The sequence below is a fragment of the Zophobas morio genome, unplaced genomic scaffold (genome assembly GCF_036711695.1).
Source record: "Zophobas morio isolate AGI-343-1 ecotype UQ-CSIRO unplaced genomic scaffold, CSIRO_AGI_Zmor_V1 ptg000005l, whole genome shotgun sequence".
In the NCBI taxonomy this organism is placed as follows: domain Eukaryota; kingdom Metazoa; phylum Arthropoda; class Insecta; order Coleoptera; family Tenebrionidae; genus Zophobas; species Zophobas morio.
In genome coordinates, this window is record NW_026972110.1 from 17,446,554 (window position 1) to 17,465,608 (window position 19,055).

Below are 19,055 nucleotides of genomic sequence, written 5' to 3' on the forward strand. Positions count from 1 at the left end.
AACTAAAGAAATTTTCTTATAGATTTAAACCTATAGAATTTAGTTTCGTTCTCATTTCTTCGATAACTCCTATCGTTATTCCAAAATCGATTGGATTTAAAAAAAAGTTTTTCAAACCGAATATGAGACCATAAACATGCAATATTTTTTGTAATCAGTATATCGAAATTTATATCCCTAATCTTTTGAAATTTTTTTTCAACTTTTTCAAATTTAAGACTTAGAATTTGGCACAGTTTTCGTTTTTTGAATCATAACTAAACACATGTTCTTATAGATTTTGACCTACAGAATTTAGTTCGATTTTATTTCTGCGATAACTTCTCTTACTATTTTTCCGAATCGCCCATTGGAATATTCAATTTTTTGGATTATAAAAATTAAAATATATTTTCAAACCGAATATTTCTAAAAATCTTGTCTCGAGACCATGAACATGCAATATTCTGGAAATGAGCATGTTGAAATCAATATCCCTGAATTTTTGAGACTTTTTTGAAAACATTTTCAAAAAAAAAATGTTTCTGTCTTTTGTCATCTTCTGTAGTCTGTTGGCGATTTTATTTATCAGGCTTCAGGACTTTGTCTGAAACTACTGGATTGATTGTTGTGTTTTTTTTTTGACATTTTCAAATGCAAATGAAAATTCCAGCAAATTATGACCATTTTCTAATTGATCTACTAATGTATTGGTGTGTTGTTATTATGGTTGACGGTGTGTTTCTGTATTAAATTTTATCAGATGTCGATTGTTGTTGTATTTTTTTCAGCGACGAAATAGATGATTGAAATAAATTAAAATAATTAAAATTACCCACTTTCAAAAATTAGCAGTGCCATCTAAGTAGAGTGGAAATTGTTACTTTGAACTACTATACCAATCAGCTGGTGAGTCTGGGAAAAATAGTAAAAAAATTGATTATTTTCCTATTTAATAACTAAATAATACATTCATTATCACAATAACTAGTAATGGTAAATTTTTACTGGAAAATACGATGATGATGAAAAATTGATAACATTGAGATCGAGGCGGGTATATGAGGTTTACTATAGAAAAAAATAAGGATTTTGCCATTAAACTCCACCAACGACGAATAAAAAAAATCATCAGAATTGAGATAGGGCGGGTGGGCGGAGTTTATATTTTGCCCCTTTTTTTTTCTTAATATACGTAGTTTTCTCTTCACAAGAAACTTAAAATATATATTTTTCTCTTAATATATATAGTTTTTTTAACAAGACAGTACTTAAAAACATGTTTCATATGCGTATACTACCTATAGAAGTTATAATTTTGATCTGATTTCTTCGAAAACTCCTACCATTTCTCAAGAATCGCTCATTGGAATATTACAATTTTTGGATTTTTAAAAACATTTCAAAAAGATTTTTAAATGGAATACTTCTAAAGTCTTGTCCTTGAACCATAAGCACGCTATATTTTTGTAATTGGCACGTCCAAATAGATTAGGACGTATTAATTCCAAATATAGATATCCCTGAATTTTTTTGACAACTTTTTCAAAAGCAAAATTTCGGCCAATTTTCAACCATTTTCGAAACATAACTAAAGACATTTTCTTGCTGATTTCGACTTACAGAATTTAGTTTCAATCTCATTTCTTCGGTATCTCCTACGTCCTACCATTTTTCGAAAATTGCTTATTGGAATATTACAATTTTTTAGATAAAAAACGGTTTTCAAACCGAATTATTTGACAACTGTTTCAAGACCAAAATTTTTTAATACCACCACGAAAATTTCGCCAATTTTCGATCATTTTCGAAAGATAACTAAAATAGATTTCGACCTAAGTGTTTAGTTTCGGGCTCATTTCTTCGATAACTCTTATCGTTATTCCATTTGAATATTGCAACTTTTTCGATTTTAAAAAAAGTTATCTTAAAGCCGATTTTTTGACAAATTTTTCAATAACCTCCCTCGTATGAAAACTGCGGCCAATTTTCGACCATTTTAGAAACTTTACCAATGACATTTTGTTATAGATTTCAACCTACAGTCGTTTCCAAAAAAAATCGGGCAAATGACACTGATATGAAAATCATATTCCCATTGCTTTTCGTTGATCTCTGAGAACCTTATTTACTTATCTTGCCCGAATTTTTTGGAAACGATTGTACAAAAGTTAGTTTTGGCCTCATTTTTTTCGATTTTTCCAAAAACGCTCATTAAATATTGCAGCTTTTTGGATTTTTAAAAACATTGATTTTCAAAATAAATATTTCTGGCCCTGGCCCCATAAACACGCTATATTTTTGAGTCAATACGTCGAACTCCCCATTTTTTTTGGAATTCTTTGACAATTTTTTTTTCAAAATTTAAAAATTTTAACAAATTTTCGACTACTTTCGAAACATAACTAAAGACATCTTCTTATAGATTTCAACCTAGAGAATTTAGTTGCAGTCTCATTTCGTCAATAACTCCTACCATTTTTCCAGAATCGATCATTGGAATATTATTTTTTGGAAAAAAAATTGGTTTCCAAACCGATTTTTTTATAACTTTCTTATAGATTTCGACCTACGGAATTAAATTACGGTCTCATTTCTTCGATAACTCCTACCATTTTTCCAAAATCACTCATTGGAATATTACAACTTTTTGGTTAAAAAAAAAAGTTTTTCACGCCGAATAATGTAAAATTTTGCCCTGAGACCATAAATATGCTATAATTTTGCAATCACCATGTCGGAATTTATATCTCTGATTTTTTTTGGAATTATTTTGGAAACTTTTCCAAAATAAAAATTTCAAAATTTCGGCGAATTTTCAGCCATTTTCAAAACATAACTAAAAATATTTTCTTATAGATTTTGATTTACAGAAAGTAGTTTCGGTCTCATTTCTTGGATAATTTCTACCATTTTTCCGGAATCACCGATTCGAATATTGCAATTTTTTGGATTTAAAAAAAGATTTTCAATCGGACGATGTCTAAAATCTTGCCCTAGGACCACAAATAGGTAATATTCTGGCAATGAGCACATTGAAATCAATATCACTGATTTTTTGGGAATTTTTTGAAAACATTTTCAAAAGCAATATTTTGTCTGTGTTTTGTCATCTTCTGTAGTCTGTTGACGATTTTATTAGACAGACTGTCTCTGAAACTACTAGACAGTTTGTTATGAAATTATATATATATTTTATGGATATTGTGTATAAAAAATGGTGAAACGCTAACCAAGTAATTTTATGATATCACCTCAAAATCATGCCCATTAGATACTATTTAATTTTGTAAAAATTTCATATTTTTATATTCCTGTGGGTTATGAATCCGACATTTTACTTTAGACAACTATATTTTTGGAAAAAATAACATTTTACAATTTAATTTAACTTAGAAACTGCAAAATTCAATGCTCTGAAATTTTGGAAAATTTTAAGATTATCATAAATCACCAATGACAATTTACCTATTTATCTTCTTCAAAACCTATGACTCCACCTCAAAATTATGGTGGATGAATCCTATTTAAAATTTCCAAAATATTATGAGTTTACAACTGTGGTTTACAGTGTAATCACAGGGTGACCCAGTAAAATTAATGACTAAAGACCGATTAAATCAAAATCGGCTTATTTTATGTTCCTAAAAAAAACAAATTTAGATCAATTTTTATGTAAAACAAACGCTCATGTTTAAAAATTTCCAATTCTGCCATTTTAAAGATGGAGATCTGAAATTTTCCAGACAACTTTTTAATTACCGATTTTGTTCAGATTTATCCGGATAGATTTTTAGTACTGTTGTTAAGATAAATCCCAACAAAAATCTCTAATCTCTGAAAAAAGGTGATTTAGAATTTCGAAAATATTGAAAATACATTCTGGTTAAAAAAATGATTTTTTTTTCTTTTTTACTTAACGTAACTTATAACGAAGTATTGTAATACGACCCATCCGACGAATGGCAATCTTCATATATTTTCGACGTTTTATGACCCCTAGAGTATGAAACAATAAGTCTCCTATTTTCCTCAGTCCGTCGACTGTATCTACCTCTTTATGCGACAGATGGTAACAGAAAATTTGTCTGATCATCCCCACCAAGAATTTGATGACGTCACCTTAAAATTTTGTATAGTAAATGTGATTTAAATTTTATAAAACTCCAAATTGTATAATAACATATTTTATACCAGTCGAAGTGGAGAAATATCGTACTATTATGTGAAGGCAGCTGGTTCAATTCCCTCATGGCCCACTTTTTTTTATAAGGTGACTAATTTTATCTATATTTTTTAACACATAGAGCTTATCGTAAAATAAATAAAATTTGGCAAAATCAAATTTTATAGTTTTTCAGAGAAATTATATTTGTTGAATTGTACTTCAGAGCCGACGGAAGCTCTGTCTAAATAACCTTTTGAAGCATTTAATAAATCTGTAAAAATATATAGGCTGTTCCATTAAAATACAGTATTGGTGTGTAATCTTTAAATGAAACACCTTGCACATTTGAAAATAAGCGATTTTTGATAATTGTCTTCTAAAAACAAAGATTTTTTTTAATTTTGAATATAACTGATTAGGCCATTTTTTACAGTTGCACATATTGAGCAACAAATTCTTTGTACTCTGGTTAACTATTTAGGTAGAGAAAATCTCGTTCCCACAAATAAAAAACGTTGAAAACGATTTTCTTCCTACAATTTCTTTTAATTATGATACCGAAACACATACTGAAATATTTAGTTTTTTTTTTTCAGGAAAAAATTGCCCTTATTTTACGTTTTTCATTGCCATTGCCGATTAAATATGGTGATATTTTCCACTGATTAAACAGGGTATATTGTTTGTGAAAGATTGCATCATCATGTTTCACCGTTATCAACTGATTTCTAAATTTAAAAAGCTGCGTGATGAAAATGAGAACATTCTTAATTTTACAACTATAAAATTATGTGAAATACAAGAAATGGACGAACTTAATTTAAAACAAAATATTTAATATAACACATTTTCAGCACCATCTAAAAAAATTGTAGTACCTTTAATTAAATTTAGAAATGTTGTAACAGAGTGTAGGCATTGACTTTTTTTTTCACGTTTTCTTTTTGCTTTGAAATTTTTCGGGACAGCAATAAGAATTTTATGTTTCATAGGATTATATTACCGATTGTTCTATTACTTCTGTTGCAATCTTGTTAGAAATAGAATTTTGGATATAACTTTATGCTATGATGAACAATTTTTACCCACTACGGTATTTCGCTGTGGTGGTAACAGCAGGTCTTGCAGACCTACCGAAAAACGTCTCAGCCTATGTCCAGTGTATGATTAAGTGGTGCGTCTGGTCGCGTCCTATCTTAAATACATGGGATTTTAGTCCAAATACGAGGTATATCGCTTTAAAAAAATTAAACACACTGTCTGAAACATCGCGAACACTCTTAAGGTTACTTTATCCAAGAATAATGTTGTGGATGTACATAGATTACAAGAAAATCATATTTTTATAAAATAAATTGGCAACGCCTATATCTTTAGGCAAACCTTGTTGCCAGATGGTATTTTATCCATTTTTTATAAAAATAAGACATTCATAATTTTACCATAGGGGACAAAAATATCAACTAAACAATTTTCCTGTGTAAATATTTAAAGCATTACAAGGATATGTCAAGTCTTAGATAAAAGAGACTTTACATTTCGTGTTGCATGTGTTTCCATTCCCCACTTTTTCCAGTCTAGGCCATAAAATTTCGAAAGTCGTTTATTTTTGCAATTCCGAAACTAGAACACATTGTATTTTACTGTAGGTAATTTTTCTCTTTCGTAATCGAATTTAAGGACGTTCAATACGATGCCCTGTTGTACCTGACCGGAGAATGCAACTACGGAGGCCGAGTGACGGACGACTGGGACCGGAGGACTCTCTCGACGATACTACGAAAGTTTTATTGCAAGGAGCTCGTCGAAACTCCAAAATACCCTTTTGATCCCACAAGTGAGTTGTGCCTTATTATTGTTTCTTCGTGCGAATAAAACTTCCGTTGCCAGAAAAGTATTACTGCCCTAACAAAGATGATTATGAAGAATTCATGGAGTATACCAAGTCGTTACCTTTGATCACCCACCCAGAAGTGTTCGGTATGAACGAAAACGCGGATATCATGAAAGATCAACAGGAAACGAATTTGATGTTTACCAGTATTCTGCTCACGCAGGTAATGAACAATAATATGTTTTTTCAGTTCGGATGTTTTTAATTGAGTTGGGGGTATTTTTAATTAGATTCTCTTTGCTGCCGCGATACGAATAATTGTTTTTTCCTAATTAAAAAGTATTCTTTTCCATGCGGAGGAGAATCGGCCGGGTTTTAGGGCAAATTTAAATCACGCATCTTATATTTATTTTTTTAATTAAAAATTTCTCGGGCCGAGCAGAACCGATTTTATTGAAAGAAATAAATTTTAACGTCTATGAAGGTACGCTAAACACTAAACGAAGATTTATTTCTTTTCCTGCTGCTGTGTAGGACCGGACCGTAAGTATAGCGCCAGACACGCTGGCTATATAAATGTGTAATTTTTTTGACAATGTTTTTTTAAATTGCAAATCAGGATTTGTGGAAGCTGGAGGTATGTTAATGAATTTTTTTATTACTCTTTCCAGAAAAATTGCCTTCTAAATTTGTTTCATCTCAGTTGTAAATTTCCCGGCTTATAACATCCAATGCAGCCATAAAAAACTGTTGAATTTAAACATTAAATATTTCTGTTTCATTTTTATGCTAACGAAAGGAGCTGATCAAAGAACGGGTGAGTGTAGTTTTCTGAAAGGTTGTGTTTTCTGTAGCTAGTAGACTCACATTAGATAAGAATTTTATTAGGGGTTGTGTGTGACACTGGATGATTTGTCTAGGTGAGGTATGCAATACGTCTAACGATTTTATTACCTAGTATCTTCTGTGATTTATAAACGTGAACCAAATTTTAAGTTAACTAATTTCAGGGATAGCGGAAATATAATTAAGTACAAAATGTACACAATTTTGGGCTTTGCTTTAATTTATTGCTGAGTAAGCCCCAAAGTCACTTGAGAATTTATTGCGGCTTGTAATGTGTAAAATCGCTTTTTACTCACAGAGCTGCACCAGTAAATTATTTTTTTACCGAATTTGAACATGTTCTCGTTTAATTGCAAACTCGAGGCAACTACTTGGTAAACTGTTGAATATTGGATAACTCTTAAAATACCTCGGATTGTGTTTTGAGCAATTTGTTAGTTTGTGATGTTCACGTTATTTTAGAAGTTATTTTACCTAAATTAACAGCAATATTAAATGCAATTTAAATTTTATCGTTATTATTTTATGTGTTATGAAACATAACTTCTAATAAAATACATTTTGTAATGACGTCGTTGACTGCAATTACTAAGAAACTACATTAAATGTACAGTGGAGAGTGGAGACCATAGAAAACTGGACAACTTTGACATAACAAAGTTTTAGTTGCTTTTTTTTAATATCATAATAGCAATTTGAATATTGTACACCTCTGATTTGAAAAACAGGACAGTGATTTTGTCAAAATTATTTGATCTGTCAAAAAAAACATTAATTAAACGCTGAAATTTTTTAAAATTTGAAAGTGTTGTATCAAATATTGCGGTCCAGTTTTCTATGGTCGCGTCTGTACATACACTCAAGATATTCACTAAAATGTATGTAATAAGTTTAGAATAAACAGATCAAAAAATACGATAATTTTTATTAATTAACCAGAAAACCGTGACATACCAAACGAAAAAAAAATTTTGTTTTTTCATTTCAACACTGGATTTTAAACACGATGTTAACGTCCTGAGGCACATACCATTTAGTTGACGCTGATTAAATTAATAAAAACGCTGTAAATTGTTGTTTTTTACTTCTCGAGCGTAAGCTAAGGAAATATTGTAACCGAGTCCATCATGCGGCTGATTGATATCATGTGGGTCTGCCGTTTCCGCCTGTTTGTCTATCTATTTGTCTGTCTGCCTGTCCGTCGTCCGTGACGATTTTTTTTCGGACGGAAAATCTCCGAAACTACTGGACCGATTTATGTAAAATTTTATGTGTATTATGAATATCATGTAGATGCTCAACCGCTAACCAAACTTTGTCTAATCATCCCCATAAATAATGTGATGACGTCACCTCAAAATTGTATACTGGACTTTTACCCAGTCCAGATTTTTGGAAAAAAAAACAAAGTTATATTTTAACATTCTACAATTTAATTTGGAATCTAAATAAATATATGTCTAACCACCCTACACAATTTTTTTCATTAGATAAAATAAATTTAACAAAATTAACCTCTCTCTAATTTTCCCCAGAATGATTAAATTAGAATTATGTATAATAATAATCTTCAGAACATTTTGTTCGATTATGGCTTATTTAATAATTTTAATCCTCTGACATCCGTGACATTCTTCCGATGTATAAACATCAAGATTTCAAGTTATTGCTGAGAGGTTATTTTTACTCATTGAACATCAGCTAAGGAAGTATAGTAATCGAGTCCATCAGGCGACTTGCTACTTTCATATTTTCTTGATGTTTCATGACCCTCTTGAGGGGGCCGTATCTAGGGGAAGGCCAGGCGAGGCTGAACCTCCCCTATAGGAATTTTTGGCTCCCCTAGTCCTACACAAGTTATAATTAACCAAATGTGAATTACAAAAAATGTCCTTTAGTTTAGTTTCAGTGTTTCACTCTCACGTGTAAAGTTTCGACAAGCGTTATCGCTATTTGTCTTAAATTACGAGTACTTATAAATGCTTTTATTAAATTGTTTTGTCATTTTATTGATTAAATCAAAATTCTAGAAGGACTTATTCCATTTTCTCTAAAATTTGGGAATTCTAAAATTTCGAAAATCTTGATCCGGGACAATAAACACGCTATATTTTTCAAATTAGCTCGTGGAGATTTGTATCCTTGAATTTTTTGTCGATTTTTAGGCAACTTTTCCGAAATCTCAATTTGTCAATACGACCTCTTTTGAAATTTTGGACTCTTTTTGACACATATCTCAAAGTTTTGGCAACTTTTCAAAAACCTCAATTTTTCAATACTCTCCCCTATTACGAAATTTTCGATTCTTTATATCTTCGAAAATTAGCTAAAGAGAATTTTTTGTCAATTTCGATCTCGAAAATACGTATAATTTTCCAAAATCTCCAAACGATTTTTTTTGTTATTTTATAATCTCTAATAAATTTGAGTATGAGATTGAATATTTCGAAAATCTGCATCCGCGACCGTTAACAAGTTATATTCTCACGATTAACATATCGAGATCTGTATCTTAGAATTTTTTGTGGATCTTCGACAACTTTTCCAATACCTCAATTTTCAATATTGCTATTTTATGAAATTACCTAAAAAATTTTTTTGTAGATTTCGGCCTCCAAAATTCACTTTCAGCTTCATTTTTTGAAAATTCCTAGTACTTTTCTAAAATCGCCAAATTAATATGACAATTCTTAGAATTAAAAAATAATTGAGTATGAATGTTTCGAAAATCTTGGTCCGGGACTATAAATACGCGATATTTTCCGATTCAGCTCGTGTAAATCTACATCCTAAAATTTCTTGTTAATTTTTAAAGCAACTTTTCCAAAACCTCTACCTTCAATTCTACTAATCAATTGTCCGACTTTTTTCGATCACCTACGAAAATTAACTAAAGAGATTTTCTGTATATTTCGACCTCCAAAATTTACTTAGGGCATAACTTGCTGAAAATTTCTAGCATATTGAATAATATGACAATTTTTAGAGTTTGTGAAAAAATTGTGTTTGATCCCGAATATTTCAAAAATCTATCTGCATCCCGGACCATTACCCTATATTTTGAGAATCACTATGTCGAGATCTTAGATCTTAGAATTTTTGTGGATTTTTAGTCAACGTTTCCAAAACCTCGGTTACGAAATTTTCGACCCTTTTTCGACCACTTTCGAAAATTACCTAGAGATTTTTTTGTAGATTTCGACCTCTAAAACTAACCTTTCGCTTCATTTCTTCGAAAATTCCTAGCGTTTCTCAACAATCAGCAATTGAAATGACAAGTTTTAGAATTTCTAAAAATTTTAGTTTGAAACAGAATATTACGAAAACTTGTGTTGAGGACCCTCAATAAGCTATATTTTGAGAACCAGCATGTTAAGACCTATATGTTAGAATTTTTCTGGATTTTTTGGTAACATTTCCAAAATCTTTTTTCAATGCCTCTTATGAAATTTTCGACCCTGTATTTGCCACTTTGGAAAATTACTTAAAGAGAACTTTTTGGCAATTTAGATTTCGAAATACGTATAATTTTCCAATATCTCCAACGAAATATGGCCATTTTTTTAGAATTTCTAATAAATTTGAGTTTGAGGCTGAATATTTCGAAAATCTGCATCCGTGACTATTAATAAGTTATATTCTCGGAAACAATATCTTAAGATCTATAGCTTAGAGTTTTTTGTGGATCTTTAGACAACTTTTCTAATCCTCCATATTTCAACACTCCCGTTTTATGAAATTTTCGACTCCCTATGGACCACCTTAAAAAATTACCTAAAGAGATTTTCTTGTACATTTCGGCCTTCAAAATTTACTTTCGGCTTCATTTTTTGAAAATTTCTAGCACTTTTCCAAAATCGCCAAATGAATATGGCAATTTTTAGCATTTAAAAAAATTGAGTTTGAAACAGAATGTTTCGAAAATCTTGATCCGGGACTGCAAACACGCTATATTTTCCAATTCAGCTCGTCTGAATTCTTAAGGCAACTTTTCCAAACCCTCAACTTTTAATTTTACTTATCAATTTTCCGACCTTTTTTCGACCACCATCGAAAATTACCTAAAGAGATTTTTTTGTAGATTTCAACCTCTAGAACTTACTTATCGCTTCATTTCTTCGAAAATTCCTAGCGTTTCCTCAAAATCATCAAATGAACTATGACAAATATTACAGTTTCTAAAAATTTTGATTAGAAACCGAATATTTCGAAAACTTGTGTTGGGAACCACCAATAAGCTATATTTTGAAAATCAGCATGTCACGACCTCCACCTGTCTTAGATTTTTTTGTGGATTTTTTGGTAACTTTTCCAGAATTATTTTTCAATACTCTCCTCTTCTCAAATTTTCGACCCTTTATCGACCACCTTCAAAAATTACCTAAAGAGAATTTTTTGTCAATTTTGATCTCGAAAATACGTATAATTTTCCAAAATCTCCAAATAAAATATGGCCATTTTTTACAATTTCTAAAAAATTGTGTCTGAGACTGATAATTTCGAAAATCTGCATCCAGGACCATTAACTTATATTCTCAGAATCAACATGTCGAAATCTATATCTTAGAATTTTTTATGGAACTTTAGACAACTTTTTCAATACCTCCATTTTTCAATACTCCCCTTTTATGAAATTTTCGACCCTTTATGGACCACTTTCCAAAATTACTTAAAGGGATTTTTCGTACATTTGCGCCTCCAAAATTTACCTTCGGCTTCAGTTTTTGAAAATTCCTAGCACTTTTCCAAAATCGCCAAAAGAAAATGGCAATTTTTAGAATTTAAAAAAATTGAGTTTGAAAGAGAATGTTTCGAAAATCTTGATCCGGGACTATATTTTCCGAATCAGCTCGTGTAAATCGGGTCCTAAAATTTTTTGTGAATTTTTAAGGCAACTTTCAATAATTCTACTTATGATTTTTCCGACCTTGGAAAATTAACTAAAGATATTTTCTATACATTTCGACCTCCAAAATTTACTTACGGTATAATTTTTTTGAAAATTCCTAGAATTTTTCTAAAATCGCCAAATGAAATATGGCAATTTTTAGAATTTGTAAAAAAATTGAGTTTGATCCTGAATATTTCAAAAATCTATCTGGATCCAGGACCATTAACCTATATTTTGAGAATAAGCTTGTCGATCTTAGAATTTTTGTGTATTGTTAGTCAACGTTTCCAAAATATCCGTTTTTAAATACTCACCTCTTACGAAATTTGCGACGCTTTTTCGACTTTTGAAAATTACCCAAAGAGATTTTTTTGTAGATTTCGACCTCTGAAACTTACTTTTCGCTTCATTTCTTCGAAAATTCCTAGCAATTCTCCAAAATCAGCAAATGAAATATAACAACTTTTAGAATTTCTAAAAATTTGAGTTTGAAACCGAATGTTTCGAAAACTTGTGTTGGGGACCATCAATAAGCTATTTTGAGAATCAGCTTGTAAAGACCTATATGTTAGATTTTTTGTGGATTTTTTTGGTAACTTTTCCAAATTCACTTTTCAATACCTTCCTCTTTGAAATTTTCGAGCCTTTTTCGACCACCTTCGAAAATCACTTAAAGAATTTTTTTGTAGACTTCATCTTCGAAAATTGATCGCCAAACGAAATATATTCCAGATTTTTTTTCTGGATTTTTAGGTGAAATAGTACTGTTATTATTAGTATTATAGTGCGTCTATTCACATTTATATCCGTGACGTCATCACAAAATTTTGCTTAATTACTCCTATTACTTTGAGTAATTAATTAAAACTTTTTTTTATTTCTTTAGGAAAAAAGAACAAATTCCTAGTGCAGGTTTTTTTGACGACGTTATTCTTAATTTCGATTTTCTAGGACGCGACAGCATCAGGTGGTAGTCAAAAATCTCCCGATGAAGTCATCCTCGAAGTCGCAGCTGACATTTTAGCAAAATTACCCCGTAATTACGACCGAGATGCCGTAATGGAAAAATATCCGACTTTATACGCTCAGAGTATGAACACAGTCCTCGTCCAAGAAATGAACCGATTCAACAACCTCCTCTCCGAAATCAGATCGAGTTTAATAAACGTGGGCAAAGCAATAAAGGGCCTAATCGTTATGTCTCCTACTTTAGAGGAGGTCACCATGAGCATGCTGACCGGAAAAATTCCCAGTTTATGGATGAAAAAGTCGTACCCGTCCTTGAAACCACTAGGAAGCTACGTTAATGATTTCTTGGCACGTCTGGCTTTCTTGCAGGTATAATTCAATTCAGAATTTTATATCGAGTTTTGGCTATACGAAACTTGTCTAGAAATGGTATGAGGAAGGCGCTCCACCGTCGTATTGGATCTCGGGATTTTTCTTTACGCAGGCTTTCTTGACAGGGGCTCAACAAAATTACGCAAGGAAGTACAGAATACCGATCGACTTGCTGGCATTTGATTACGAGGTTGGTTTGTTTACGCATTTTAATTCGAACTTGAGGAAGATCGATTTTAGGTGTTGAAAGAAACGCATTTTACTGAAGGACCAGACGATGGAGTTATTGTTTATGGGCTTTTCTTGGATGGGGCGCGATGGGACATGACGACGATGGTTGTGGATGAAGCGCTGCCGAAAGTACTGTACGACAATGTGCCTTATGTGAGTTACAAACAAACGTAGTAGTAATTGGTTCTGAGTAATGCATTCGACCCTTAATTATTTTGGTCAGAATCGTTCGATCTCGTACATTTGTGGTCAGGCTGTGGTGGAAGTGGTCGGGTTTGAAAACACCACTGCAGTCCGTTCGATTTGTAACAAAGAGGGCAGAACAAAGTAACACGAATTGAATGCATCCTTAATACAATTGTCCTACGTTATATGTATACAGGAGGTCCCAAATTTCTACTGAAGGAAGACAAAGAGAATATATATTACTATTTTTAGATCATAGATTTAGATTTAGAAGTTCTCTCGACGTTACATGAACCCTAGAATATGAAAAAAGTAGGTCGCGTTTCGTGTCGCTCGTTTCGCGAGCTTTTCTACACAACGTCTCGTTCGCTACACGAGCTTTAATTATTTGCTTATGATTTTTTTTTTATTTTAATTTTATAAACAAGTTTTTAAATGACAATACTATTGATAGATATAAAAATCAAATATTGTTTCAGATTTGGCTTAAACCGATGAAACGAGAAGACATCAAAGAAAGACACACTTACTTATGTCCGGTGTACAAAACTTCTGAAAGACGAGGCGTGTTATCGACAACAGGTCATTCCACCAATTTCGTTATTGCAATGACACTACCAACTAAAAAGTCTTCAAATCATTGGATAATGCGAGGTGTGGCCATGTTGTGTCAGCTGTCGCAGTAATGGAGGAGAGCGATTAATTGTTCGTTTTTAGTACTTTGTTACGATGTTTTTTATTTATGCGGACATGCACTTTTATATTTATTTATGTTGTGTGTATGCACCATTTCACTGTTTGTGCGGAAATAAAGTTATATTTTATGCAAATGGATGGCTATTTTATTTAAAAAAATATTTTGTGGTTGGGTATTTTAGAGCATTTTGACATTTCACTGAAATAAACAAAGAGAACCGTAAACTGTTGAATTGTGTTGATAAGTAATTTAAAAAGGGCGACACAAAAATGCAGTTACCCCAGAGAATTGCATTAACAATGCTATGTATTTAGTAAGTTGATTTGATTGATATTGTTAAAATAATAGCGAAATGGGTTTGAGTAAATGTGTTTTTCGTGTTTTGTAAATTAAATTTGTGTTTAATTTTAAACGAGAGTGAATTTGGTACAATTTTTGCAGCGAATGCATGCGTTGAAAAACGATATGACTCGGGTTTCCGTCTGTTCTTGATAGTGTCCAAAACTACCGGACCGATTGTTGTCAAATTTCTTTGTATTTTATTGATCCCTTCATCTCAAAATTTTGTATAGTAAATATTTAAATTTTTTGAGGTAACATTCTCCTGTACCTACTCATGGTTTATGAATTCGCCTTGATATTTTACCCTAGGCATCCACTTTATACTAATACATTATCTAGTTTTTGTTGTCTAAAAAACTGGATTTATTTGATAGCACTTCAGGGGCAAGGGAAATCATTTTTTGTTCCCTTGCTATTTTATTAACACATTTATTTTACTTATAATTTTTTTTAAATTTTTTACTATAATAATAAAAATATTTACGTTTTCCTTTTTCATTGATCTTGCAAAACACAGCCCATGCGGATAAAAATTAATAAATTACTGTGTTTCATTTAAAAGTGATATAGAGTATCTATCTATTTGTCACGTCATCTCCTTTCCAGCTATGACGTCACTTGCATTTTTTTTTTAAATAGAACAGAATATACAATATAAGTAAGCTCGTAATGTTTCCAAATTTTGATCATTTTTTGTAAAAATGAATCATCAGTATTTGCTAAGATAAAACTGATTTTGGCAAATAACATATTCTCTAAGAAAATAAAGGGTGGGTGGGCGGGGCTAGTAGCTACTAAGATAAGATTGATTTTGGCTAGCGAAATACCCTCTAGGAAAAGAGAGGGTAGGTGGGCGGGGCTGGCACCTACTAGAATAAGATTAATTTTGGCAAATGACATACCCGCCAAGAAAATAGAGAGCAGATGGGCGGGTCTAGTTACCTGCTAAGATAAGACTCCTTTTAGCAAATGAGACACCCTCTAAGTAAAAAGAGAATGGCTGGGCGGGGCTAGTATCGGCTAAAATAAGATCGACCTCTAAGAAAAGAGAGGGCGGGTGGGTGGGGCTAGAACCTGCCAATTAAGACCGATTTTAGCAAATGACATACCCTCTAAGAAAAGAGAGGGTGGGTGGGCAGGGCTAGTACCTGTTAAGATAAAAATTGATTTTGGCGAATGAGATACCCTCTAAAAAAAGAGAGAGTGGGTGGACGGGGCTAGTAGCTGCTAAAATAAGACCGATTTTGGGAAATAACATACCCTCTAAGAAAAGAGAGGACGGGTGGGTGGGGCTAGAACATGCTAAATAAGACCGATTTTAGTAAATGACATACCCTCTAAGAAAAGAGAGGGTGGGTGGGCGGGGCTAGTATCTGCCACAATAGGAGTGATTTTGCCAAATGACATACCCTCTAAGAAAAGGGAGGGTGAGTGGGCGGAGCTACTACCGGCTAAGATAAAAATTAATTTTGGCAAATGAGATACCTTCTAAGAAAAGAGAGGACGGGGGGCGGATCTACAAAAAGAACACAACCATGTCTCTGTACTTTCTAACTGAAATGGTAATTAAACATGGTTATGTACGAGAGAAATATTAACTAAAAGTTTTATTACTAGTTATTGTGAAAATGAATGTGACATATAGAGTGTTCTGTTTTAAAAGCGTAGCACAACTTAGTTTTTTAAATGAAACACCCTATATATATTTTTATATAGTCTGATTGACTTCTTCTTAAGTTTTACAATCACAGTTTACTGTCGAAATTGCGATGCGACGATGCCACATTATTCCAATTTTCTTGACATTTTTTGGCAGTTAAGGGGTTTACAAAAATTAGCAATAGGGGTAAAAATAAAAAAATACGCACTTTGTTCTGGTATCAACTAAATGAAATTTTAATATACAGAGTGTTTATAAAAAAATAAAACTTTGCAATTTTCAAATATCGGTATTAATCCGGTTAAAATAGACATAAAAATAGTGATCAAATAACAAAAACTCCGACAGAGCTGAATTTTGGTAGAGACCTTAGGTACACCAGTATAAATAAAGTGCCAAAAGTCCCCATAGATCCCATGTGTGCTAAAAAAGTTATTCAAGGTTAAAGGTAAAAATTTTTGGTTTTTTGGATTTTTCTCGAAAACAGTAAGTTTTATCAAAAATATAGTTCAAACAAAAATTATAGGGCATAAAATTATCTACAAAAATGGTCCTTACGCTTTTTTTCATAAGCATCACCATTCCTAAGATATCGCCGTTCTAAAAGTTGAAGGAGTTACATTCTACTGGTGTACCCAAGGTTTCTACCAAAATTCAGCTCTGTCGGAGTTTTTGTTATTTGAAATGTCTATTTTGACCGAACTATATTTCAGCTTTTCCAAGCACAACTTTTTGTAATTGTATTTTATTATTCTATCATACTCTATTTTTTGTCTTAATTCTTCTAATAATATGTCTCCGTGTTTCTTAAAAAGGTAAAAAATCGCAGTAACTATCAATTTTAACCATAGAAAAACTCACCAAAAAAACCGAACAAAAAAATTGGATAAAATGCAGTAACAAAATTTTATTAAGTTCTGTTTGTAAAAACTGAAATATCACTATTTGAAAATGGTAATAATTAAAACATTTTTTATAAACACTCTGTATACAATAATTTAATTTCATATTTACCATAACAAAGTGCGTATCTTTTGAACTCTTCCTGCGCTAGAAAATGTTAAGAAACTTAGAATAACATGGCAACGTCGCATCGTAATTTAAAAAATATATTGTGGTTGTAAAGCCTCAGAAGAGGTTAATCGAAAAATTCTGGGTGTTTCATTAAAAAAAAACAAAGTTGTGTTACCTCTTAAAAACAAAACACTCTGTATAGTTAAAAATAATTCTAGGGTGTAGTTCTTGAAGTAAAATACAACTTTTTTTTATTTCTAATAATTAATGATATACTGACGAATTTCAGAAAAAAAAATATTTAGAAACACCACAAAAGTTGCTGATTATTTTCTTGATAAAACTAAAATTCGACGAATCCAAAATTATCCAAAACTAAAACAAAAATCTAGCATTTCATTAAAAACATTGAGTGTGACGATATAAACAAATGAAGAAAACTAAAAAGAGCGTACTTAGAAATAAAAACTGACTTGTTTCAGCGTTTTCGACAAATACTATTAGTCTTCCGATTACTGAATTTATTCAAAAAGTAGTTTTCACATTGTACAACTTCTAGAAAACAAGTTTTACATAAAAAAAGGAACTTTTTTCTTTAAACTATAAACCCAATTTTAAAAGTCTAAAATATTGGTGGATGCGCCGGTTTACATTACTCTATTTTTGGAACACGAAATGTTCTGGTCCACAAGGGATTCAAATTTAAAGTCTTCAAGAAATAACAACATAACGTAGTAACAAAGTACGCCGTACTTGTAGTTGTATTTGCTTTAAAAGCTTTCCCGAGCGCTAGATTTATTATTAATTCAGCTCAGTTTTAGAACAACACTCAAGTTAAATGTTTAAAGTTAAATGTAGCTGTAGCTTTCAGGACAATTCAAAAAATATGTAAAATTCATCTCGAAAAATTTAATTTTTAATTTTACTATTGTTGCGCAATTCTAACAAAATTTACAACATTATTTTAAAGCGAAATGCACTTTTAAAATTACTAGTTACATGATAGTATATTAAAGAACACGTTTTATAAGGTCCATTATTATCACACGAGTTCAAGTTTGTGAAACGAACCGCTTGCGGCGAAAGAATGGGTGCCATATTGACCATATGTAACAAATGCTCTCAATAGAAATTTCAAATAACCAAATTACAAAAAAAAAAAATTTGAAGTTGCCACAAGTTTAACTTTATCTGAGAAAATAGGTAAAAAATCTTACTTACAGTACGAAGTCAGGAATACCAACCCACAAACCAGCGCTTTAAGAGACTATTAAAAAAGGTCTGTTTCCTAATTTAGTTTTAATAGTTTTTCGAAAATTGAAATTCCCTACCTCTTAATCCTAAAACATTTTAATGTACCTACTGTCGTTTTATAGTTTTTCTACTATCGTCTAAAACTGTTTTGCACTTTATTGCAGTAATTCTGCTTGCTCTAAAACGTAAATATCCGAAAATGTATCAAAGACAGTACCGGAGAGATTTTATCCGGGGAAATATTGAATATAATCTCCTGAGTACACATTTATTTTTAATCTGCATAATCTAAAAGAACGGGGATACAAATGTATTGATTACGTGCAGATGAAACTCAAATAAAGTTTACACTCTGCTGGCCGCGAACCGCTGCATAAAATTTGTCCTTCCATGATTTTTGCCGGCAGAACGCATTTCATTTTGCACCGTTTGCTATGTATATTAAGATTATTTTATATTATATTATAATTCTGTTCAGGTTTCGGTACATAAATTACCACTATAAAGGGGCAGAAGAAGGTGAAAAGAGCAAAGAAACTCTAAGTTATGTAAGAAGGGGACAGAAAGGCGACAGTCTTAGCTAAAGGAAGAAGAGCACACATTGAACTTTGC

General features: G+C 31.6%; 1 protein-coding gene across 1 annotated transcript in view; it reads left to right on the forward strand.

Moving 5' to 3' along the window:
* LOC135122895 (dynein axonemal heavy chain 7) overlaps window positions 1–14,277 on the forward strand; it is a 43,525-nt gene extending 29,248 nt beyond the window's left edge. The window contains exons 40-45 of the mRNA XM_064047382.1: window positions 5,828–5,984; window positions 6,038–6,204; window positions 12,670–13,056; window positions 13,112–13,249; window positions 13,300–13,443; window positions 13,956–14,277. Coding sequence (XP_063903452.1) covers window positions 5,828–5,984; window positions 6,038–6,204; window positions 12,670–13,056; window positions 13,112–13,249; window positions 13,300–13,443; window positions 13,956–14,162 — 1,200 coding nt within the window. The 3' untranslated portion in view covers window positions 14,163–14,277. The remainder of the gene's footprint in view (window positions 1–5,827; window positions 5,985–6,037; window positions 6,205–12,669; window positions 13,057–13,111; window positions 13,250–13,299; window positions 13,444–13,955) is intronic.
* Window positions 14,278–19,055: the final 4,778 nt, after the last annotated feature.